This window comes from Triturus cristatus, chromosome 1_2, assembly GCF_964204655.1.
Source record: "Triturus cristatus chromosome 1_2, aTriCri1.1, whole genome shotgun sequence".
NCBI classification, from domain to species: Eukaryota; Metazoa; Chordata; class Amphibia; order Caudata; family Salamandridae; genus Triturus; species Triturus cristatus.
This window is the reverse complement of record NC_140580.1, coordinates 134,825,225-134,851,825: the sequence shown is the minus strand read 5'-3', so window position 1 is coordinate 134,851,825 and position 26,601 is coordinate 134,825,225. Positions and strand designations below refer to the sequence as shown.

The window sequence follows — 26,601 nt, the reverse complement described above, 5'->3', positions numbered from 1 at the left end:
GCAGTCGAATCCCCCAGTTCTGAGAGATTTTGTTCAGCTAGCCATTTCATTGGCCAATGTCGCTGGGCTGCTGCATATTAGTATTTGTGGTTCGGAGCTCATAGGCCTCCTTCTGTTAGTGGTGCATATAACTTCTTGAGCGAGACCCGCTTTCTGTTGCTCTCCCAGATCAGGGTCGACTGTATCAACCTTAACTCTCTGAAGGTTTTCTGAGGTACTTGCAGGGGAATGGCAACGAAAAAGTACAACAGTCTAGGTAATAATAACATCTTTGAAATAGCGATGCAGCCCATTGGGGAGAGTGGTAGATCAGTCCAGAAGGGTAAAGAGGTTCTAGCACTATTCAATGCCTTGCCCAGGTTTCCTTCTAGGAGGTCTTTGGGCGCGTGGTATATTTGTACCCCCAGATATTTAAATTTATTGTAGGTCCTGGGGAAAGGAGTGGACGGGAGTGCCCCTCTTTCGGCTGGTGTTAGGTATGTCATTGGGAATAATAGCGACGTGTCCCAGTTGACGTTTAGACCCGATGCACGCCCTAATTATGTCAGTAACCTAATAAATTCTGGGAGAATCGTAACCCTGTCTCGCAAGTACACCAGCGCATTGTCCGCATTAAGCGATACCACGTGCTATTTATTGTAAGCACGTATCCACGTATCCCCCACTCTGGTGCCCGTAGGCATAATGCGAACGCAAGGGGCCCCATTGATAATGCAATGTTATTATTGGCGAGAGGGGCATCCTTGGCGGGTGCCCCGTTCTGTCTTGAACGGTTCCGATATTCCAGACCTGGTACGTACCATAGTTGTGGGATTGTTATATACTAGGGTTGTCTATCGCAGAAAATTAGGTCTGATGCCGTATTGTTTGAGAACCTCACCCAAATAGCACCAATTCAGGGTGTCAAATGCCTTTTCAATGTCAAGTGAGGCCACCCAACATTGCGTCTATGTAGTTTTGGCCCAGTCCATCAACATAAAGAGCCTACACAGGTTTAGGAAGGTGTTTCTGTTGGGTATAAACCCGTCTTGGTCGGGATGTACCAAATTCTGCACCACATTAAATAGCCTGTTCGCTAATACTTTCCCCAGAATCTCATAATCAGCGTTTAATAGGGATAGTGGGCGCTATGTTCCCCGGAGCAGCTGGGCCCTACCTGATTTGGAGAGTTCTATCGATATTGCCTCTCGATGGGAGGCGGCTAGCATGCCTGTGTTGAATGCTTCTGCATATATTCGGTGTAACCGTTGTGCCAGATGGGTGCGATACGTTGCATAATATTCCAAGGGCCTGGCATCTGCCCCTGGTGTTTTGCCTTTCGCCAATTTCTGAATGTAGTCTTCTATCTCATCTATCATGATATGAGATTCTCGTTCTGTAATCATGTCTGGTAGGACCTGCGGGAGCGCCACCTCGTCTCTGAAAGAGTGTAACTCTGTTACGTCTGTAGTCTGTGGGGCACTGTACAAGGCAGAGTAATAAGTGTGGAAGGCTTGATTGATCGCTAATTGTGTGTTGATTACATTTCCCCTTTCATCTTTAATAGCTCGTATTGGGTTTCTGGGTGTGTCTGTGCGTAGGAGCCAGGCCAGTATTTTATCCACTTTGTCTCCTTCTGCATGACGTCTGGCCATGTATTATTTGTGATCTATAGCCTCCAGGCGGTCTAGTGTTTCCTTATGTTTTAGTTTGGTGTCTGCCAGTTGTGTTACCTTTGTTAATATGCCCTGCTTCTCCTGTTCTATTTTGCCTAATTCTCGTTCCAATTGTGTCAGTTCCCTATTGAGGACCAGTTTGGTGCCATATACAGCTTTGATCATGTGTCCTTGCAGTATTGCCTTGAATGCATCACATTCAATTCCTAGGTTTTCTACTGTGCCCTCGTTTTCTCGTTTCCGCCACGTGGGGATTCTGGTCCTACTCAACCCCCATGACAACTTTAACTGTAGTGGTTAATGATCTGATAATGTGTGGCCAAGATATTCTGCCTGAGCCACCTTTGTTAGAGCATATATCATGTCTATTTGTGTGTGTGGGTCATGTAGTCCAGAGTAGTGAGAAAATTCTCTGGCATTAGGGTATACTTCTCGCCATATCTCACGGAGTTGCATATTTGTAGCCCATTGCCGAAGGCCGTGTGTCATCAGATTTGACTGAGCTCTTGGTAGTGGGGGTTTTGTACGGTCTTGGTAGTAATCGTGCTGGCAATTAAAATCACCTCCCCCAGTAGACTGGAGCCGTTGTGTCATGTAGCAGGGCAGGGGTTAGAGTTTGATGGAAGGCTGCCTGATTGTTGTTGGGTGCATATAACGACACCAAAGGATATCTGAAAGCCGTCCGGTCTACCCCTATTACCACATAATGACCCTCTGTATAAACGTGCGTGTATTGTATCTCTAAAGGTGTTCCTGGGGCAACCCAGATCAGTGTTCCACAGGCGTATTTGGAGTCTGTGGTCCCTGTAATTGTTCCCCTCCACCATTTGCGTATGGCTGCTAGGGTTTGCGATGTCAAGTGAGTTTCCTGTAGCAGAGCTATGTCTACCTTGGGCTTTCGTAGGTACTGATATATCCTGTAACGTTTTGTATATCCCGCTAATCCACAAACATTCCAGGTTACCAATGTTATTTCTGGTTAGACCCATAGGTTGGCATTACATTGATTTTAGGTGTGTGTTCCCACTGTGTGTTAATCCCGACTGTGCATCATGGTGTATACCCTCCCCTGACAAAGGTGTATAGCTCATCCCTCTGTGTTTGCATAAGTTCAACCTCAACCCATTTGGTGAATAATAAAATAATAAGATCCAACTTCCGCTCCCTAGTCAGTTCACCAACAGGCGACCGGCCATTTGCACTATAATGCAGTGATAATGAAGGCAATAAACGTATGAAATAAACAGTTACAACTTGTCGTTTTTAGTTACGGGTGGGCTACGATTGTGGCTGTCACAGGCCCGGTTTATTAGTTACTCCCCGCACTTGCAGTTAAGGCACACTATAGAAACATTTCTTTATCTCAGTTTAATCTTAACTGCCCTGCCACCCAACCCAACTCCAAACCTTATCAGAACTACATCACCCCAGTTCATCGGCAGTTTGAGGTGTGACCGTTGGGCTGCCCCCCCAAGGCCATGGTAATCTGTGTGTCGTCAGGCACTGAGGTATCTTCTTGCTGTCTGTCTGAGTCTAATTCCGAGGGGGACGATGTCATTATGCATTGTTCCACCTCTTTTACCACCCTAGCTCTCTATTTCTCAGCCTGTTGCTTCGTGGGGCCACGTGGTGGATTCCTCTATGCCTGCGCTGTCGTGTTTGCCAGTTTGAGCTAGTGTCTTTTCCTTCACCTCTTTTAGGACCCAGCCCTTTCTACTCTAGCCAGGTCCAGGCTGCTTCTGGGGTTGGCCAAAATAATGTTGTCCCATCATATTGCACATGTAGTGGTGCAGGGAATTGCATTGCATATTTGATATCTAGTTCCCTTAGTGTCTTCTTTAAACCCAGGAATGATGTCCTCCGTTTTTGTACTTCCAGGGTGTAGTCTGGGTAAATATGTACTGGCGCATTTTCCACAATCCATGGTCCTTTTTCCCTTGCAACCTGTAGGATGTGATCCCTGCCTCTATAGTTAAAGAGAAGTGCCATCACCATCCGTACGGGGGGGGGCACCAGGACGAGGTGAGCCACAAGGAACTCTGTCCCCTTTCTATCGAGAATAATGTTGATTGCCTGCCTTGTAGTATAGTATCAATGAACCACTTTTCTAGGAACAGTTCCATGTTTGCTCCTTCTGCTTTTTCGAGAAGGACCACTATGCGTACATTGTTGTGTCGAGCCCGCCCTTCCTGGTCTTCCAGTCTCTCTTTCAAATACTGTACATCAGATTGCAGCTCTCGTACTTTGCGATCCGATTCCTTTACTGTGGGTCGAATCGTGGCCAGTGTGGACTCCGTGTCATTGACTCCATCTTTCAATTTCTTGTGTTCTCCTGCCCACATCTAATTTTATTGTGCCCAGTTTTTGTTCCAGTGTGGATTTAATGTCCATTATTGCAGTGAGTAGTTCCTCAAATTTTTTAGTATGGTCAGTAAGTGTGGTTCTCCATTATCATGGTCGTTGCCTTGGGTGTTTGCCTCCTTGGTACCACCCTTATTAGATGCGGTTTTGCTTGTCTTTGGTCTCATCATGTCCGTTCAGGCAGTATATTTGGTATATTTGCACAGTTCCCTCCCACAACCTGTCCTATGGGCGAGAGACTCTAGGCAGCAGGGAGGCTCTACGTTGGTGTGGTCACTATTTTATACCTGCCGTATCTTGGTCTGTCCTGCCACCATGGAAGGGTGCTTATAACTTTCTGTTCCCCCCCACTTTCTGTTGTGTAATACGGCCCAAGCCCAGATTTTATTGTCTCTTTTCAAATGAAAGGAGGACAAGTATTCTGGTTGGGAGATGCAAACAATCTCCCTACTTTCGCGTATCACGTTCTAATGCTTTCCACGTTTCAAGTAGTAATACTGAATTGTGCATGTCTCAGGCATTTGTATTCTGTCCAGCGCAGAGCCTGCATGGTGGGCCTAGGTTCGTCGGTCGGTCAAGATTCCTCTTCACTGTTTCGATTTGGGAGGCGCGAGCCTGTGCAAGGCTTCTTGATTCCTCTCCCCGGAGCCGCCGATAATAAGTGAGGTTGGCAGGAGAGGGTTCCCTCGTTTGCGGGAACGCTCTGTGTAACGTAGCTTTCACTCCAGTTGGGCCACGTAGAGGGAAACCGGAGAAGCGGGCCAGCGGATCCCACGCCTCCCCTCCCCAACCACTGCCCGGCCCAAACTTTAAGCTGTAGAGCTTCTCACCTGTGCACGGGTCACACCTCGCTTAGTACTCACTTCGGTGCCATCTGTTGCTTTGCAGCGGCGGTCCTGACCGGTGCAGTCCAAAAAGGGGGCTGGGCCCGCAACCAGCAGCCCATCCCCTCCGCTCGTTCTGCGTCACCACACAACTCTGGTCTATCCGGTTTATCACTCGATGTTGAGCCATGAGAGGGGAGGAAACACACCCACGCAGCCTGTGCCCCTCGCTCTCCCAGATGTATCCCGGCATCTACCCACTGTGGTGATAAGGGTCTCCCCTTGGCGTTCACCTCTCATCACTGCCCCACCTTCATGTCGGACCGTCCCTCTCTGTCTGGTTGACTCCGCACTCCTTTCAACTGCGGCCAATAACCGCCATCGATCATCTCCAAACCTCAAAGACGTTTTCTGACATGGTGCGCAGGGTTTCCCAGTAAATCTGGAGCACGGGGAACAGGATATTTGACGGATTTTGTCGGGCCTGGTATGGAGCTCTTCGCAGTGTGTCCTTCCCAGTCGCCATCTTGGCCACAGTCCCCATACATAGATCTAATTGTTATCTCACAGTTCTATGGTATTCAATCTAACTGTTGCAGTACCTCTTCTAACCAATATGTGCAACTACAGATCATCATTCAACCATGCTGTGTGTTTATCCAATTGATAAACTCGTTTTCGTTCTTGATAAAGTAGCCTTCAATAAGTATCATCACCCTTTAAACCTACTTGTATTTGCCCAGTCACTGTCCACTGCAGATTACTTGGTTCATGTTTTGTTTCAAGGCACCTCTGAACCAGTTTAACGCTGACTCTGGTTTAACTGTTGCTTTTTCTATTTCATTTGATTGTGCACCTTCCTTGTAGCTCTACCAAGGCTCCTCAAGCCACATGGAGTACATAGTGTATATATAAAACATTATTTGAATCACAACTTGTGAAAGATGCTATTGCAACGTTGATGTGATTTCTGCCTCAAGATTACTTTATTCAGTGGAAATGCAAATCGGTCGTATTTCGCATCAACATAAATCTGATCTCTCGATAAAATCTGCAGTGGCTCTAAGAGGTGGTTCTTTTACTATGCATTGCTGTTAGTTGGCTTTTCTCGCTTTCTTCTTGGGTAGCCCTGGTGTTCCAATTTTTGTGTACAGTGTATTGATTTAACTTAGATTGTAGTGACTGTGATAGCTCAAGAATTGGCCTACTAGTATTTTCTCTCAAAATAAGAATGGATGGTAACAGTTAATAATAAATTCTGCCATCTTACAATACTCTTTAGGTGGTACTTCGTCCTTGATTAATGGATCAGCGAAGTGAACATACTGATTTCTCCCAATCAGCCCCTCCTCAGATTCTTTCAGACCTTCTTTTTCAAGTATATCCTCCGCATATCTTTTCCAGACGTGAATGTTATCCAAGATGGGTTTACTTAAAGCATTGCTGGGCTGTTCCTCACAATGATTCACATAAACTTCCCCCAAGTTAGGGGTCAATGTTGTGCCTGTCGAAGAGTTTTATATCAGAAAGAAAAACTTATGATTATGGACAACGTAGCTTTTGTGAAAACTGTTTTTGCACACTGCACTATGAAGCATGTGGGCACAATTGCGTGTTCCTTCCAATTCCTTAATACTGCAAGTGGTGTCAGGGAATAGATTTGGGAGCTTCAGAATAGCTTGCAACTATGGACAGTTGATATGTCAGATTAGTGAGTGTAGGTTCTGAAGCAAGCTGGAAGGTTCAGAGAGATTTTAAAGGCTTGAGTCTCAGCAGACAAGATGTAGGTGGTAAAGCATAGGTAGCATAGTCTGAAGGAGCGGAGTGGATGACAATAATGCTGCCACTTCCAGATGTAATTGACAGGTTTGGCCTAAGAAGCAGCACTCTACATTCTGGCCCATGACTAAGGGGCTGACATAAAGCTTGGTGGACTGGGTACTCCGTTGCAAATAGGCCAGAGTACTTTTTCTGCCAAACTGAGATCTGCCTGCCCTCGTTAGCATCAGGAGAGCCACCACTTTTCTGACATTCACTTGCTCTATTTAGGATCAGGATGACCACCAGCTTTCCATTAACAGAGCCCGCATTGGTTCCATCAATGGAGAGCCTCCTCTGACAGCCCGACAGAATAGATTAAGCACATTACACTGTCAACCCACTTTAGAGTGGGCACTGGATCTCCTTTTTTAGGTCTCGCCTAGCGCAGCGTCCATGCGTTGCTCTAGGAGAGGGCCTCTTGGAATCACTTCAGACTTCCAAGAGACTTCTCCGTGTGGGTTGGACTCCTCCCACACATGCCATTGGCCTTTGCGTGTGGCTTTCAAAAATGAAAGCACGCAAATGGCCAAAGGCGGGGGTATGTCCCACCTTTTCTGAAAACGTTCACTCCCATGGCCTATGGGTCTCGGGAGTGAGCGGAGCAAGCAGCGGCACGCAGTGTGTCAGCTGCATTTCAGGATCGGGTTACTAATTAACCCAGCGTGGTCGCATTCACCACCCTCTTTTCTTTCTCTCGGATTCACAGTTTAATTCCTATCTGTGCGCACACCCACTCTTATTGTGTTTGCTGTAAAACGCAAACTATTCTGTACTATTGAAAAACGAATGCCTTGTCCTTTCCTTTAAATGACTCTAGATTCTGAAAACTAGCATGAGGCAGATGACAATAAAACGAAACGGAGCAGAAAGGCGTGTTGCAGTTTTTGGGGAAGACAGGGGGAAGACGCTTGAATCAATTTTCTCGGAGATCTCTCCTGATCAGCACACTCGCCGATAGCCACAGGTCGGCGAACGCGCTTTCTCAAGCCCAATCTTGACTAAGCAGACGAGCGGTGCAGCGTTTCGAATTTTCCATAAAAACATACGCACTACCCACAGCATTGAGTCATGGTGGTGTCTGCTCACTGTCCCACGTAGCGTCGAGCAAGAACAGTGCAGCGTTGGGGGGGTTAGACAGTTGTTTGCCCATAGTAAGTTTTTCAATCCACTGTACGCCAGCCCACATCATGACTTGTGTCTTTGTCACCCACATCTGAGGGGTTTTGTTGACAGAGCACATTCTGTGAACCACCCGAATCACGAACATGCTGGTACCGCGGAGGCACCGGTGAGGAGATAACTAACTCTACCAGCAAACAAACAGCAAACATAGTCAGCATGGGAGGGGGTGGTCCAGAAGAATAGAATTTTCAAAGGAGGCTAACGAAAATAAATGTGACTTGCCCACATCGCTTTGTTGCATTGTGCGCTGGCTTTGGAAACAGAAAACACAATGCGGTTGGATTGGGTGAGCAATGCCTCTGTCACCACGAATACCTGTCGTGATGACAGGAATTCGCAACAAGCGACTGCACTTGTTAACTTTAGGCTGCATGGCAATTTCATCAGCTGTGGGGGTTTTCCTAACTTCATGGCATTCCTTTTGTAGCGCCTTTTCTGTTCAGTCTTGGTTTTACTTCTGCAGGGTTCTTTGCATCGTTCCCACCCGCACCCTCTTCCTCTTTGCCTTAGTGTCCCAGGGCCCCTGCTGTTTCCCAAGGATAAGGTACATAAGTCAAAGGGAAGGGGAGGGTTTTTCCCCCAGGACAGACTGTCCAGGGACTGGGCTGGTTCCCTTCTGCGAGCACTGCGGGAGTGCTGGCTGGACTACCACCCTCGGGCCCCGGTTTTCCTAACTGTACGCCATTCCTTTCTCGTAGTCTGACAAGTGTCTCGAAAGTGAGAGATTTTAAAACAATAATCGGCGCTTTCTAGTTTGCTATTCTTGACACGTTGATAAAACTATTTACAAAACTTTTTTATTATAGCTTTTCATCATGCTACACAGCAGCCATACTGCTCTACAATATAGATTAAAGACTTTGTCAAATTTAACAGCTCTGGTTAAACACTTCTAAGGCCCCAACGGAGAGACTTATTGGCTATGCCAATGCTTGTTTCTGTCTGCCAGGCGGCAAGGGACAGAGGAAAACAAACAGGACTCTCTCACCCAGGTGAAACAAATCCGGGTGTATCAGTTTGTTGTTTTTGAAAAACAAAAAAAAGTTTAACGTTTGGCGTACAGGTGTTAAAGAAGACGATGGCATTCCAGTTAACTTTTGGTACCCTGACCAGAACATTAGCTCCTGTCAAGGCACAGAGATCGCCATTGGAGCAGTCCATGAGAGTGGTGGATGTAACGTCTTCTGCCTCCCATCATCTTTTGTGTGTTTAACATGTACTATGCTACAAAAAATGAAATAAAATAAAAAAAACAATGAGGGTAGTTAATCGGACATGGGGAGCAAGTGTGAAGCAAGAAATGTAACTGTGTGTGGGAGAGGATAGTATGTGAATGGTTGAAGTGGGGGTTGTTTGAGGTAGAGAACTGTATAACTGTGAGTGGTAGTAGTGGGTAGCCAGCTTCTTCACTCTAAACATGCTTCTGACTTTTAATCTATCGCTCAAGTTCCAGTCCTTTGTTTGGGCCTTATTTACTACATTTTGCAAGTCTTTTGTTATCACCAAAGCAAATGAAAAAGGATTTACCCACCCTCACAGAAAATCCTGGGATAGACTGAATCAGGATTTTCATGCAAGATTTGCATTATTGTGTGGAAAAGTATACCAAGTTGATGCGCTTTGCATGTGTTCTGAGGAGCCTTGCAACGTAAAATCAAGCACCCAACCAGAAAGGTTGAATTTAATGAGAATTCATAATTTTGCATGGCAAATCCACCCTGATAAACACAGAAAAGTACTTTGGTAAAAGCAAGTAGTAAATGAGATTTCATGGTGAGACGGGGAATACCTTTAAATTCCATGTAGGCAAATTGGATGGGTTTCTCTAGAACATATGAGATTTTAAAAAGTGCAAAATGCATTAGCGTATAATTCAAATCCCATTGCATAATCCTGGAAATGTATGAAAGTTATACATTTCCAGGATGTTTGCCTGAGTTTGTAACCAATACAGGTTTGAAGTTAGAAATCACAGCAGGTGGAGACAAAAGTTAAGCCTATGCTGCATGTAATTTCTGACTGCGGTCAATTTACCTATTTACTATGAAGTGTTATAATGTGGCCTATCTGTTAGGAACAGCCATATTTGTAGATTAAAACTAAGTTGTAACCATACACAAGGTAAGTTATGCCAGTAATGTTTTACACTAAAGAACTACTTGTTGAAATTAAAAGAAATAATCTACTGAAGTTGGATCATTGTCTTTCTTTCTTGCAGTCAAACAAGAATTTGGATATTTCAATTAATGCATCCAACAATTTTAACCTCAATATCACCTGGTCAATTGGATCCACAGGTGAGCGACGCTGGATTTCTTTTTCTTATGTTTATTTCCCCAGTGGCTGTTAATTATTGATTGAGGAAATTGAAAAAGCTTTTCTATCTTTCTCTGCAAGCAATTTGTGGCTTGGAAATGTCTCCTCCTATGGCGCCCCTTAAAATCCATTCTTTTGTCATTATTCTTCTGTTATTAATTACAGGACTTAGAGTCTTCATCTTAATGTGCAATCTAAGCGAAACTTCATTAGTCTGTTAACTTTTTCCCGGTTCAATTAAATTTGCAGGGAAAGTCGCAGCTCTGTCTAAATGTTCGGAAAGGCGCTCTTATGAAATGCACCGATTTTAATTAAGATAGATGTGCGCCTCCTCTTCTAGAAGGACGGCAATTGTGAATGCTATTGTTTTAATTCTCCCGTTTCAAGACTAATTATCGACCTAAACATTGATATCAAACAATGCGATTCTTCTGCTCAACTTGATAAAAAGGATGCTCAACCGTGACTCGCCCACCCCTGCATATTTTTCTTTGTATATTATCCCCTCCCTGACGCTGCTGGTTCTCAGAATAAGAATCCGTGTTCACGAAGCCTTTCATGAAAAGTTTGACGGCTGTGTCCTCCTCGGAGTTCTTGAAAGACAACCAAGCATGACCAGCACTTGCTAGGCAGTCCCTCTGGAAATCTGGGGCCTCAGAGCCCAGATTCTCCAAATGGAAATTGGCTAATTCTCTGGCAGTTTCCAGATGATGTTCCTGCCTGCTTCTGTTGGACACTACTCACTAGAAGGCATTGCTAGATATCTCTATCACTGTAGAAATCAATTTGTCCGGCTGTACCACAGAAGTTTTTACTTTTGAGCGTACCTCTTTTCGGGAGCGGCTGAGAGTGTGGGCCTGAATAATTTTCTAAAACCTTTGCATCCTTGGTGATCTCAAAGTGCTTGGATTTCCTGACTGTCTTTTGTGGAATGCAGTCTAAAGAGTAAAAATACACTCTTATTTTTCCTTCCATGATAGTACAGAGCAGGTGCTGACTTTAAAGTGCAAAATCTACGTTAAGTTGCATGCTTGTTAGTAAAAAATCCAGATGTAGCCCACACTGCACAACAATTTACGTAGGTATGTGCTGACACTTGTTTAACTAAAACCTAGGTGAGATGCAGTGGAATGCTGGACATGGGGGAGAACCCAAGGAATGATGCAATCTTATTCGAGGCAAACAAGGGGTATGTTCAGATGTGTTAAGGGGTAAGGCTTCGCAAAGAGATGGGTCTTTAGTTTTTTCATGAATTGCTTGCTGTTTGTAGCTGTTCTGATGTCAGTGGGGGCCCTATTCTACTTCCAGGGTTTGTAGGCGGAGAAGGTCTTTATTCTATTTTATCCATCATACTACTTTTGGTCTCCAGTCTGGTGATGTCCTGGATGTTGCGATGTCTACAGGTTTATCAGGGTATCATTTCTAATAGTAGCTGATCTTGAAGATAATACGGACTTGGAAAGGCAGACAATACAGAATTTTTGGGGTGCCATGGCCCAACATTTTGTGACCCTGTTTAAGATGTGTCCGTTTGTGGAATGTCTTTTAGGAGTGAAAGTGTTGGTCCGGGAAGGCTTATCAGTACCGTTTTAGGTCCTTGTAAGTAGAACAGGACCAAAACATACAATGTTGTTCTGAAATCATCACCTGGGATAGTTACACTTTGTTCAGGTGGGAGAGATGGTACCATACTGATCCAGTATTATTTCTTATGTTTTCTCTAAACCTGAGGTCAGCGCCCAAGATGAATACAAGATGTTTTTCAGCTTAAGTAATTTGGGGGTGAAGTCATTTACGTTCTTGCCAGGGCACCAGTCTTGAATCTGTGGTTGTTTGAAGTTATTGGTGAACAAAATAAATTCTGTCTTTGTCAGGATGACTTTGAGGTAGACACTTGATATCCAAATATTACATTAGTTTGAGGCATCATTGGACTATCTAAATGTAAACAGTTGTGGAGACCTTGCTGTGGATAATACTGTTGTCAGAGTATTGTCTATGTTGATATTGTCAATGAGTGTGGCTCTGAAAGGATCCATGTAGATGTTCAAGGTGATGAGGGGGTGGATGAGACCCTCTTGTATTTTGGAGTAGGTGCGGAGTCTCTGGGATCTTGCATTTCCTTTCTCTCTAATGTTAGCGTTTCTGCCAACATTGAGCCATCCAAAGACGCCACACCAGTATATTGAGGGTAGTAGGAGGAGGAGTGGACTGTGTGGCTTTAGCTCATCTGTCTGTAGCCAAGGGTCACACCTAAGTAGCTCATTTCGGAGTGGAAAATGTACTTGTGATTTACATCAAACCCTGTTTGGGGAGCAATATGGGGTGATCAGGGTATCCGTGTTATGCTCATTTTCCACTCCTACACGCCACGCCACTCCACACCTCTCTACTCTGCACCAATATAACCTATGCCAATGTACTCTATGCCACTCTACTGTACTCTGCACTCTTCGCCACTGCACTACACACTATTCCAGTGTAGGCCACTACAATCTACTCTGCACCACTCCACTCTACTGCACTGTATGCCATTACAATCTACGCCTGTGCACTCTATTCCAAACCACTCTAGGCCCTTCTAATCTACTCTGCACCACTGCAACCTATGCCACTCCACTCTAAGCCGCAGCACTCTACACTGCACTCTGTGCCACTTCACTCTCCTCTGAAACATCCTACTTTGTGCAACTACAATCTACGAACTGAGCTCTGTTTCACCTTGCGCCACTCCACTTTGCACCACTGTACCCTATGCCACTGAACTCTACCCTGCTCTATTCCACTCCATGCCACTCTACTCTGCATCATTTCACTCTGTCACTACACTCTACCCTGCACCACTCCAATCTGCATCACTCCACTCTACGCCACTCCACTTGATGACACTCCACTCTGCAACACTGCACTCTCCGCCACTCTACTCTGCACCACTGCTCTCTATACGACTATACTCTATGCCTCTGCACTCTAATCTGCACCACTCTACTCTACGCCACAATACTACACGCTACACCAGTACACTGTACACCATTACACTCTACACCACTCTTCTCTATGCCAGTGCACTGAGTCACTGCACTCTATGCCAATCCACTCTAGTCTGAAACAATCTACTCTACACCACTGCACTCTTTGCCACTACTTCCCGCCACTCCACTGCAATGTACCCTGCTTAACTCCAGTCTACACTGCACCACTCTGCTCTGTAAAGCGCTACTCTACACCACTGTACTCTATGCCACTGGGCTCTACACCACTATATTCTGTGCCACTGCACCCTATGCCACTCCACTCTATGCCACTCCACTCCACTCTATGCCACTCTACTCTACGCCACTCTACTCTACGCCACTTTACTCTATGCCACTCTACGCCAATACTTTTTACACCACCTTACCTCTGACATTCTACAACACTGCACTCTATGCCACTGCATACTACTCTACACCACTGCATTCTACACCAATCCACTCTATGCCACTCTGATCTACTCTGCATGACTGCCCTCTGACACTGCACTCTATGCCAGTGCTCTGTACGCCACTCTACTCTGCACCACTCTACGCCTATGCACTCTACGCGATTATGCCTCCGTACCTCTGTGAAAATTCTACAACGCTTCCCTATACTCTGCATCATTCTACTCTACACCACTACATTCTATGCCGATCTACTCTATGCCACTCTAATTTACTCTGTCCCACTGCACTCTTGGCACTGCCCTCAATGCCACTCTACTGTCTGCCATTGCACTCTATGCCACACTACTCTACTTCACTAAACCTTCTCTATGCCACTAAACTCTATGCCACTGCCCTCTACCCTAATCTACTGTGCTCCACTGCACTTTTTTGCCACTACATTCTATAACACTGCACTGTATGACACCACACCCTTTGCCACTCTACTCTGCACCATTGCAGTTTGTCACTGTACTTTATCCACTCAGTTCTACTCTGCACCACTGTACTGTCACTGCTCTTTATTCCACTCAACCCTACAAAACTCTACACCACTGCACTCTACACAACTGCTCTCTACGACACTGTACTTTGCAACATTGCACTCTACGCCAATCCACTCCAATCTACTCTGCACCACTGCACTCTACACCTCCCTACTCTATGCCACTGCACTCTATGTAACTCTACACCACAGTACTGTACCCTACACCACTCCACTCTACCCTGTACCACTCCACTCTATGCCACTTCACTCTACTCTGAAAAAATTTAGTCTATGCCACTGCACTCTACACCACTCTACTCCACACTGTCACTCCACTCTATGCCACTGCACTGTACACTGCTTCACTCCAATTTCCCCTGTGCCACTCCACACGACTCTCCTCTTTTCTGAGTCACTGCACTCTACGTAACTTTACTTTAACCCAATGCATTCTATGCCATTCCACTCTGCCACTGTACTCTACACTACTTTTCTCTACGCCAATCTACTTAACTCTGCACCAGTCTACTCTACACCACTGCACTCTACACAAATGCACTCTATGCCTCTGTACCTCTGACACTCTACTTTGCAGTACAGCACTCTATGCCGCACCACTATATGCTGCACTACTCTATTGCACGTTATGCAAATGCGCTCTACACCTCTACAGTCTAAGCCACTCTACTCTGCACCACTGCACTGTTCGTCACTCTACTGTATGCCACATTTTACACCACTGCAATCTAAGCTGCACCACTCCACTCTACACCACTTTACTCTGCACCACTCTTCTCTATGCCATTGCACTCTATGCCACGCTACTCAAAACCACTGCACTCTACGTTATTATACTCTACAGAACTCTAATCTATGCCACTGCACCCTACATCCCTGCATGCTGTGATACTTTATTCTATCTGCAGCATTGCACGCTATGCCACTGCTCTCTACTCCACTCTACATTGCACCACTCTGCCAATGTACTCTATGCCACTGCACTCTAAGACACTCTACTCTGCAACACTGCACTTTCTTACTCTGACCTCTAAAGCCACCTTACTCTGCACACTGCACTCTGCCATTGCACTCTACACCACTTCACACTACTCTACACTACTCAACTGCTCTCCACTAATGCAACACCAGTACACTGTATGCCACTCTACTCTGCATCACTCCACTCTGTCACTGCACTCTACACCAATACACTCTAATCTACTCTGCACCACTGCACTCCACGCCACTCTACACTACTATACTCTACCCCACATCACTCATCTCTATGCCACTTTATTCTGCTCTGAAATGTCTATTCTATACCAGTGCACTCTATGCCACTTTACTCCAATCTGTGCCACTCCACTCTACACCACTGTGCTTTACGCTGCTGCAAACTATGCTGCACCAATCCACTCTGTGCCACTCAACTCTACTTTTCAACACTCTACGCCACTGCACTCTACACTAAACCAGTGCACTCTACGTTACTACACTCTATGCCAATGTACTCTACGCCAATCTACTCTATACCACTGTGCCCTATGACACTTCATTCTAGGCCATTCTACTCCACTCTGCAACATCTCCACTCTGATATTGCACCGTACGATACTCTGCTCCATTAAACTCTACTTTACAGTACTCAATAGTGTGCAACTCAACTCTACAACATTCTACTCCACTCTACAACACATAACTCCATTCTGTGATGCTCTAAGCAACTCCCTCTACGCCACTCCATGCCACATTACTCGACTCTATTCTACGGCACACTCCTCCACTGCTCCTCTCTACCCCACTCCACTCTATGCCACTCCACTCTACAACACTCTGCTCCACTCTGTCATTCCACTCTTTTACAATACTCAACTCTGCCACTCCACTCTAAAACAATCTACTCCACACTCTAAAACACTTCACTCCATTCTGTGATGCTCTAAGCAACTCCCTCTACGCCACTCCATGCCACTGTACACACCTCTATTCTACAACACACTCCTCCTCTCTACCCCACTCCACTCTATGCCTCTCCACTCTACAACACTCTACTCCACTCTATGCCATTCCACTCTTTTACAATACTCAACTCTGCCACTCCACTCTACAACAATCTACTCCACTCTACAACACTTCACTCCGGTCTGTGATGCTCTGAGCAACTCCCTCTACGCCACTCCATGCCACTTTACTCAACTCTATTGTACGACACACTACTCCACTCTGAAACATTCTGCTCTATGACACTGCACTCTACGTCACTTTATTTAAAACCAATGCACTCTATGCCTTTGTACTCTGCAGCACTGCTCCCTAAGCTACTCTACTCTGCACCACTCTATGCGACTGCACTCTATGCTAATGCACTCTTTGCCACTGTACCTCTAAGACACACTGCACTCTACTCTGCACCTCTCTACTCCACTGCACTTTGCGCAAATGCACTCTATGCCACTCTACTCTGCATCACTGCACTCTACACCAGTCTACTCTGTGCCTCTCAAATCTGTTCTACACCACTGCTTTCTATACCACTCCACAACTCCACTCTACGCCACTCCACTGTATGCTACTGCACGACACTCTATGCTACTCCACTCTTCAACACTCTACTCAACTTCGTCATTCCACTCTACTACACTACTCCATTCTATGCCACTCCACTGTACGACAATCCTACGCAACTGCCTTGAACATCACTTTCCGTTACTTTAATCTATGTTACTCCACTCTGTTCTACGCCACTTTGCTCTATGACATTCCACACTATAACACGCTATGCCACTCCACACTACCTTTCTCTATGCCAATCTACTTTACGACACTTTACTGCCCTCTACGCTCTTCCTCTTTACAACATTCTACTACCGTCACAACAATGTATGCCACGCCACTCTAGGTAACTCTACGCCACACCACTCCACAACATGCCACGCCAGTCTCCTTTATGCCAATAACATTTAGCCATGCTGAACAGCAGTCATGCTGGTGTACAAAATGGCTAAGGCACATTGATAAAACCAATAGCTCTTGCATAGGCGAGACCTATTGGCTTTGCCAGTGCTTGTTTAATATCCCCAGCAAGGGTTACGATGTGTGACTGCCCATGTGGTCTATACGTAGACAAGACCCCGACTACATCAAACATACCTAGTCCACCAGATTTCTTTCTTCTGATCTCTCAGTGTTTGCGGTACAAGCAACTGAGTGTCTGTGATTGGCTAATGGCGGGTGCACCTCATCTTTCATGTTAGGGTGCTTCAGTCAGCCACTTCGGTGTCCAAGAAATGCACCATCTGTGCTATTTCTGCACATAGAGCTGTGATTTGGTGTCTGTACATTATTGGCTGAGACCGCCCAGCAGTCATTTCCCTGACAGAGAGCTTCACTGTGCATGTTTTCTATCTTCCCTTGAATCTTAGCTGAGAACAAAACCAAACCTCATGTGGGCAGTTGATTAGCTGAACAACTAGCCAGGGCAGATGTACTGTTGCACTAAAACAACAGTAAATTTGCTTTAGCAATTTGTTACTTCTACTTGTAAAAAATAAAGTTATTCTGTAGCCGATATTCAGTGTAGGTTAATAAATACCTCACAAATTCTGATGAAGAGTTATTGTAAGGGGCAAATAGCATCTTTGAGGATCTCGCGTACTGTACTTCGAACCTTCACCCATTCTGTGAATCACATTTAACATGAAGCCATTGGTTGCGTGTCCATTTCACGTTGGTGGAGGGTTCTCTGTTCTTCATGGATACTGTTGCCTGCTTTTAGAATTCATTTCCTTCATACATTCGAGTAGTTCTTGACCATCTGTGTTTTGAGAAAAACATACATGTGCATTTAATTGTTACATTTCGAAGCCCCTTACCATTGTAATTCTTGTCATTCCACAGTAGCACAAAGGTGGCAATGCCTAATTGCGAATGCACATCTTAGTAATAAGTCTGGCGTATATTGATGCGCCTGTAAAGTACATTGTGGTGCTCTCCAAGCAAAAGTCTCCCACCACCCTCAGAGACAAAAACAAACTCTATGGAAAAACAAATGTTCTCGTCGAGTTCACAAACGACATGCACAAATGCCGAGGCACACCGAATCAGTCCAAAAGGAGTAAAGTAGGTAGTAGCACAGATAGTAGTCAGAGTGAGTCCAACAGATATTTATTTTCTTTTATTTTCTTCTTGTTCTCAAGTATCCAAATACAAAAACATACTGTCAGCCGACACGTGTTTTGTCCAGCAGGACTTTTTCAAGGCTAAATGTAAATGTAAATGTATGGATACTTGTATAGCGCACAACTACCCGGAGGCCTCTCGGCGCTTGTACGAATACCGCTGTGGAACCCATCCTGGCTTTTCCCTGTGAGGTGTCCACTCCTGGGCACCCCCAAGGTGAAGGCCAGGCATCCTTAGCGTTGTGGGGGCCGTTGTGGAGATTAAGCAAGCTATTGCCCAGAGTTGCAGCGTGGGACTCCATGATTGGAATGGCACCGAGGCGAGAATTATCAGGTCCGTGGAATTTTGAGCCCAAGACCCGCCGAGGCGGGGATTTGAACCCTGGTCCCGGGCTAGACCTCTGCATCAGGGTCTGCCGCTCTAATCACTGAGCCACACTTCTCCATTGGCTAAGATCCAATGGTATATGCACCCGGCACCACCGTAGAACAGTGTACCGGACGAAACACGTGTCGGCTGCCAGATTGTTGTTCTTGACCAGTGCGTTGTGTGCGTTTTCCCAGGGTGGCTGATTGTTTAATATTCCTCTTTTCTTTTGCTCTGGGCGGCCCTTATTCCGGGCCTCAAGGACTGCATTGTGTTCTTCAGTCAACTCTTTAAGTCAGAAGAAGACCACAGATTCCCAGGGCTGACACCACTCCTCATGAACACCTACTTGTGGCAGATAAAAGGCATGTTTATTACTCATGCTCAAGTCAGCGCATTTATGTGTCAGAGTACAAATATTTTTCGCACTTAGATGTGGCGACGTTTTACGTTTCTCTCTGGCCTGGGCTCGGTTGCTATCCATTTCCAGATCAGCTTGTTTCATTGTTACAGTTGAGGGACCAGCACATTGTAGCATTGCTTTCACTATCATTATTAAAAACAATTCCCAAATGAACAATTATCCATACATTCCGGTGGAAACAAGCATGGCTTGCTCTTTTCGTGAGCATTTGTCCACCTCTGTGGGCTTTTTATTAGGAACAAGACCCCTGGGATTCTGATAGCAGTGAACGCATCTTTTTGAGAATAAAATAATACTAATGCTTGGGTAGTTACCCTCGGGGTTTACCATAAGTAGAGTTGTTAGAAATTTGTGGCTCAGGTTTTTCTAATGAATAGGCAGATTTGCTAGCCACACGGTACATTTCCAAGTTTTCTGCAGGTTTGGGAAATTTTGCTAGTTTTCAAATTTTTTGAAAATGTGAAAATGACATACAGATTTTCAAGTCTGCCTTAATTCCTAGGGATCTAACAGGATGGACAAATGACTTTGGCTAAGGAGCTTTGACACCGTGGTAGTTATTACCATAGTCTAGCAAGACTGCAGGCCCTCACTGGATGGCGAGTACCCTAATGCAGGCAAAGAAAATGTACCCTGTACCCCGTAGTGGTGTGATATAATTGGGATGCATCTGGCCCCTCTTACACTTCATCCCCAGTCTCAGTGCACAGATTTCATTAAAGGTAGCAAAACCCTTGGAAACATGCTGTGTGTTTCCAAGCAAGGCACACGATCCACTGCATTCGCCCAGGGCTCATATCCCCTGCAACTAAATGCAGCAAGCACACGTGCACTGTGAGGTGTGCAAACATGCAAAGGGGGCTTAAGGAATGGTGTGGATACCATGGAAACTGGACACAGAAAAGATGCAGAAAGATGTGCGAGCGAGGCTGGGACACGCCGACTGTAGCCAAGGAAAGGTGTGATGGAGGACAGTAAGCATTCATATTTCAAAAGGCGTATTTTCCAAATATTCAAGAATGTTGAAAATAAAAACAGTGATTGCAATTTGATATACTTTATTCGAATTCCTGGCAGTGGTTTAAGGAGCATTCAAATCTGCTAATGCTAGCTTTTCTTTGCAGAAATTAGAAAAATGTTCAACAGGTTCACATATTTTTTTGCCAATTTGGACTGCTTGTGCCTATAAGCAATCCTCTAGTATTACATTTGACATTTTCAGGGAGAGGCTCTTCATGGACTTCTCCGCTTTATTTTAACATCTTATGAGACAATGAGCCAGATTTAATCTTTGTAGAGAAAGACCGTAGGGGTCACATGCAATATTTATTGCTTTTAAAATACTGGTCTCAATTTGTGATCAGTATATTTGTGCCCAGTAACAAATTCAGATTTGGAGTGGATCGTAAACTGAACTACCACGTTATAATATACATGAGGTAGGTTGTAATTTGTGCCTCACTACGTTTGGTGGTCGTCACAGGGTAGGTGGCTTGCTGGAGTCGGCAGACCACCATATATGTGATTCCCTTTCAATAAAGTAAACATTTTTAGATCTCGGCTAGACAGTGCATGCGCTGTCTCGAAGAGACGTGTTGTATTCAATCTGTGGGCTTTAGCCCGCCCATAGGCTTACTATTTGCTCGCTCTAGCGTCGCTCTCATATCCTTTTTCCCCATTTGTCCATGGCATGCATGCATCATGCCTCTTCTTGTGTTTAGCCTTCACACAGAGCATGGACCAATTACTTGTGTCCATCCATTGCTCCTGTTTTAGGAGCTAGTTTTTTCTCTGTGTCTGAGTACTCCACACGAGTGCTTGCGTTTTTACAACCTCCTTATTTTCCTCCCCCCGGGCTTCATTTTAAACTATGTTTCATTGTTAAAGCTGTGTCGGTACACTGTTTATCATCGCACATCTATTTAGAATACCAATTTTGCGCTATCGGGTGAGGGGAGAATTTGTGGGTGTGCCTTTAATAGATCTCTGTCTCTCTTTATCTTCCCTGTCTCCTTGTCTCTCCCCAGATCCATCTCTAGCTGTCCACCACACCACGTCAGCACGTGTCAAATTCTGTTATAATAACTTCCTCAGAGCTCTGCCTTGTTAAACTGCACGAACTGCAAGCTAGTGTTACAAAATTTATTTTTGGACGTTTTATATAGCACAAACTGGACCCAAAGAATCAGAGCATTTTACATGAGCACCACTTTCATAAGAGAGGGACAAGTTCATTTTGAGGCACGGAGAGATTGTGTTTTGCCCAGCATCACAGGATGATGAGCCTCCAGCCGAGACTCGAACCCAGTTCCCCAGCTTCAAGGTCAGCCTCTCTAGCCGTTACATCACATCCTCTCCCAACAGAATATAAACATGAAAACAGAAGATAAACCAGGCCTGAGTCAAGCTCCACCTGCCTTGTCTCTCCCACTGTCGGAGACAGCCACACTGGGGCTTTGATGAGTATGTGCATGCTCGTGTGTTACTTCAGGAAAAAAAACCTGTGTCTTATTTGAGTCTGTGGTTTCTGATGCTCAGCACCGGCACTTAATTGGCAACACTGGAACTTATGACAGTCTGCTACATGGTGTTACTTGTTGTCTAGTTTGGAGACTAGCACAACAACAGTTATTAATTCAACATACATTAAAAATGACTAATACCTGCCGCTAAAGCCATTCTTATAGATTTGGGGGCCTGGAATAGTCACAATTGTCACACTTGTAGGAGTGTGGTGGTTAGTAGCTGTTTTGATACTGTAATTGGCAGCTTTGAAAGTGGCAGTGGGCAGTGCAAGTAAGCTCCTGAGAAGGGCCCTGGCACTGCTTTTTAAAAAAAAAAAATTTTATACAATTTAAGCACTGGAAAAATCTGAAGTAGCCGCCATATGCTTAGGATGTTTACATGACTTCCAGCCATGCTGAACAGCAGCCATACTGCTACTCAGCATGGCTAAAAGACATTGACAACGGCAATAGCTCTCGGACTGTCGAGACCTATTGTCTTTGCCAATGCTTGTTGGAGCCAGTTTTCCCTAAAGTAATCCTTTAGGAAAAGTTTACATTTTTTTGTTTAGTTTGTTTGAAAATTGACAGTGGTCTGGTGGACCACTACCTACTCAACAACAAACAGTTTTTCCTTAAACATCATCAGGGGGGAAGGATCCTGAAGGGCACCCCATCCTTTGAAATGGTTACCACCCCTCCTTGAGGGTCTGTAAACTTTGTTTCATGGTTTTGCTACTAGATTTTGGTCACAAAGCAATGATACAAATTTCATTTGGAAGGCATGTCTACAACATGCCCTTCCCAGAAACTGAATTGGTATCCATTCGGAGTTCCATTGTAGGAGTCGCAAAACTTTTTTATGAAATGACGATTAATGCATAGGAAAAAGCATTTCAACAGTCACAAATGCAGAATTAGAGAATTTGCAACCATTCAAATGCTTTGTACAGTTGCCACTTGATTCTCTTCAGCAATGGGGAGAGGAGTTGGCCTAACGCTAGGGCGCTCGACCTCAGACCTGGGGAACTGGGTTTGAGTCTCGGCAATGACGCTAAACATCCTGTGATTCTGGGCAAATCACTTAATCTCCCTGTGCCTAACAAAAATGAATGTGTGTCGTCATGTAACGTAACTGGTGCTATGTAAAGCGCTCTGATACCCGATTCGTACTCGGGTCAAGTTCGCGCTATATAAAACTCTGCAAAAAAAAAAAAAGCCTCACTAACCGCTCATGATCACCAATTACAGCTAAGGGATGTAGATTCTGCTGATCAGATGGAGGTACCCTGTCTCTACCAGCAGTACACCAAACATCCGCTCTCCGAGAATAAAGCAGGGTTCACGCAGCTCATTTCCAACACTGCAAGCCAATGAGGAATGGTGGCAGTGTCCTGAAAGTTCTGTTCTAGCCGTAGCCTACCCAAGGTCTAGGAAGTCCTTTAGGTTTCCACCAATCTTGTATGTGAAACCAGAGGGACTCTGAGCCCAGAGGAGAGGTATGCGCTGGGGCCCTCCTGTAAACCCTACAAGTTAATTTCCTTCAGTGAACAAATACCCACCCTCCCAGCAAAAGGGAACTTCCAACCTCCTGGTGACCCCAAAGGGACGTTTGCCAGCTAAAGGGCCATCAGCATTGTGGTGTCACCATCACAGCGCCATCATTCTCCTGCTTCAGTCCAGCCAACCATGTAATTGAGGAGAAAAACTGCTGCTGGCCATGGCAGGTGCCTGGCAAGGATGTGGCAGTATTAGACCTGGGCAGAGATGATGCCTCCGACCAGGGCTAAGTTAAACTCAGTTTCTTTACATATAGTATCAAAAGTATATGATGTCAAAATTGCAAGAGAAGTGTCTGTGGTATCAAGTCGGTGCCAAGGAAAGTATTTTTAACCGGGTATCCATGACTTCTTAAAAGAAATCATTAAGCCTATCTTGGCTGCAATAGAAATATCTATTTGAGCAATTGTAAGATAGCTCAGTGGTCTGTTGCATCCTGTGCTAAGATCTGTGTGCAAGCTCTAGGTCATAGGGTATAATTAGAGGGAATCCGCTCAGCCCCTCACCAGCAAGTCGAAAAAATGAGTTCCGCTAAGTCGGTTAATAGTAGTTCTTAATATATGTGCCTAGCCTCGATCATTTTGTAGAGTGTTCTATATAAATACAGATATGTATGTTAATGATATGCTATGTTAATTGAACCTCCAAGACTAATTCTTAAATTAACATTTAGTAAGCAGTGGTGAGCTTTTTCAGGGATTATTTTTCTTAATTAATCTTTTTGCACTCTTTGCCCAAATGCCTCTGGAAATATCGAACTATCATGCAAAGTTTTTCTATTCAATTAACATGAAAAAGCTCAACTGGACTTTTTTTTTTTGCCATTATAGCTGGAACTATATCGGGCGAAGAAATACCTGTTGTATCCAAGGCTGGTATAAAAGAATACAAAGACAGCTTTTCGTGTGAAAAATTCAACTTTCGCAGCAACCTGAATATCACTTTCTATGTCTACGTCAGCAATTTCTCCTGGCCCATCAAGATCCAGGTCAGTGCCTAATTTACGTGTCTGTTATTTCGACGTGTTTGCGGTGTTTGTCATTTGAAAAACAAGGACAGTGATCTATGACTTGTCCCTCTTTTGAGTTAGGTACAAAATCAGTGATGTGATACATGGGTTGAAATTAACGATTCTGGCCAGTATCTTCCAATGAGATTATGGTCACTATTAGTTAAGGTTCCAGAAATGGGGAATAACTAAAGGGACTATAATTATCTGTTCAAAAAATGCGCTTTTTCTAGTACACCAATTTTTGACGCCCACATTTACTAGCTGCTGATGACAGGTGGTAAATCTGAGCTCGCGGGTGGATATGCTTCATGATTTTATTCTGCTTTTTCGTTGGGAAGAACCCATGGATTTGCTCTGTTGTCAAGAATTATGGCCAATGTGGATCATTGATGGGATATTCTTGTTCTAGGTCATAGCAGTGTTGCTGTTTGTTGAGTTTGGCTGACTGGTGTTATTGAATGCTTTATGTTGTTTCTATGAAGCACATCCCAGTTTTCTTCTTTATTATGGTGCTGCTATGCTTAGAGACCTTCGTGGTTTCTTTATGTTGAACTAATGTACTCTGCTTTACTTAGTGACTTTTATCTTTATGGAATTGGGAATGGTTTGCTTAGTCCTGCTTGAGCGAGCCATGACACTTTTGGCTCTTCTATTATTTGAACAATCTAAGAGTCTCTGTATGATTGGAGCTTTATTTGAAGTTGTAATTCCACATGTGGTAATTATTGCTGCCACCACCTACAGTATTTACCAGGTGTGGTAGTTTCTCTCCATTCAGGTTCCTCACCTCTGAATGTGGATATTGCTGTAATACTGCATGTTTTCACATTTCTGTACAAATTCTGTCGCATATCACTTGGTCAAATATTTGCAGGGGAAAAAAGCGTTAATTTTGTATATGTCGTGTAATCCTGATTTGGGTGGAAATATTTGTTTGTGCCTGAATAGGAAATGCTGGATCTGTAATGAGGGCTTAAAGGATGCGGAGCACACTAGATTCATGTTTGAACCCCTATGTCCTCTAGTGATTGGACTTATGATGGAATGTTTGATGTGTTGTGTAATGATTGACAACGAACATTGAATTAAAGTAATATGTGTCTGCGGCCAGTTTGTGCTCGTCCCAGAATGCATATTGTCCATTGTATTGTTTTGTTGAAGTGCAAGTTGTGCTGATGGTGATTAATATATGTCTGGAATATGTATATTCTGTGCGTTAATTGCCCTTGGACAAAATCTTTGTAAATCATATCACTTTGGACAACATGGCATGTCTGTGGGGAAATTTCTCATGAGCACAGAGACCTACAGCAAATGTTCCTTAATTTACCCGACATTGACTGTGAGCGGCCCACTGGGGTAAATCATGATGATGAGTGATAAATAGAAAGAGTGGAGTTGGCACTATGTTCAATACATTTTATTCTTGAATATCGTTAACTATGGTCTATTTGTGGCACCATTTTTGACCAATTAGTGAAGCATATTTTTTTTAATTAATTTGCTGCATTTTTACACCTGCTCATTCTCTGCCTAATGTGTGGTATATAGTGTAACACAAGCATAAAGTGTTTGGCAGACTGCCCTGAAAGTGAACAACTTTGCTTCTGTTTGGGTCTGGAGCTCTTCATCATGAGCAGAAAAATGTAGCATCATGTGTTTGTCCACCTTTTGAGTGAAACCCTCCTTCTGCTAGGGCATATGGGCTTGGCTTCCCGTGGGGGTGGGTTAGTTTGTACCTCATATGTGGCACTCCGCTGCGGTGACTTCGAATGCTGCCTCAGCTAAACCGAGGGTTTATAGTGCGGTCAAGAACACAGTTTCAGCCAAGATGGCAGAAGTGACTCAGGAGAATGACTTCTTGGGGACCAGTGGGAGTCTGAGCATGGCCATGGGAAAGGGAGTAAGGCATAAAAATTAGAGTGCAGCAAGGGTGGACAGGCAGGCAGTAGTGAGTCATTGAATGTACAAGTGAAGCAAAGGACAGAGTTGGTGGAGGGCTGGTGAGATAAACTGAAAAATAGTCTGCCCCAGAAGATGACTGCGGGGGGGGTGCAAAAACCTGTTCAGTGAATTGGCGCGGGTGCATGGTCGTAGAGAGGGAAAAGGGCAGTCAAGCGGTATGAAATAAAGGGTTAAGCATAGGCCCAAGTTAATGACAAGGCAACATTCTGAAGCACCGCACTGAGAATGAATAAGGTGAGGGAGGCAGAGGGACAGGGGAAGGATCCGTTGAACAGAGTGTGAGGCTGACCGCTTTACTTCTCATAGGATAGGCTAATAATGACTATTAAATGCCCTTTCCCTTGTTGTGTGCTCTTAGCTTTCACTCTGGTCCAAAATTGTGGTGTGGGCAACTAATGAGCTGTTTCGTACACAGTTAGGGAAATAATGCTTAATGATTGTGTTCTTGTTTAAAGCATGCCATTAGGTTTCAATTTCTGGG

At 44.6% G+C, this 26,601-nt stretch overlaps 1 protein-coding gene across 2 annotated transcripts in view; it reads left to right on the top strand.

Annotated features, from left to right (window-relative positions):
- ATRNL1 (attractin like 1) overlaps window positions 1–26,601 on the top strand; it is a 2,333,760-nt gene that overhangs the window by 1,327,548 nt on the left and 979,611 nt on the right. For both annotated transcript variants that reach the window (XM_085603276.1, XM_085603277.1), the window contains exons 23-24: window positions 10,062–10,140; window positions 23,974–24,131. In XM_085603276.1, coding sequence (XP_085459402.1) covers window positions 10,062–10,140; window positions 23,974–24,131 — 237 coding nt within the window. The remainder of the gene's footprint in view (window positions 1–10,061; window positions 10,141–23,973; window positions 24,132–26,601) is intronic.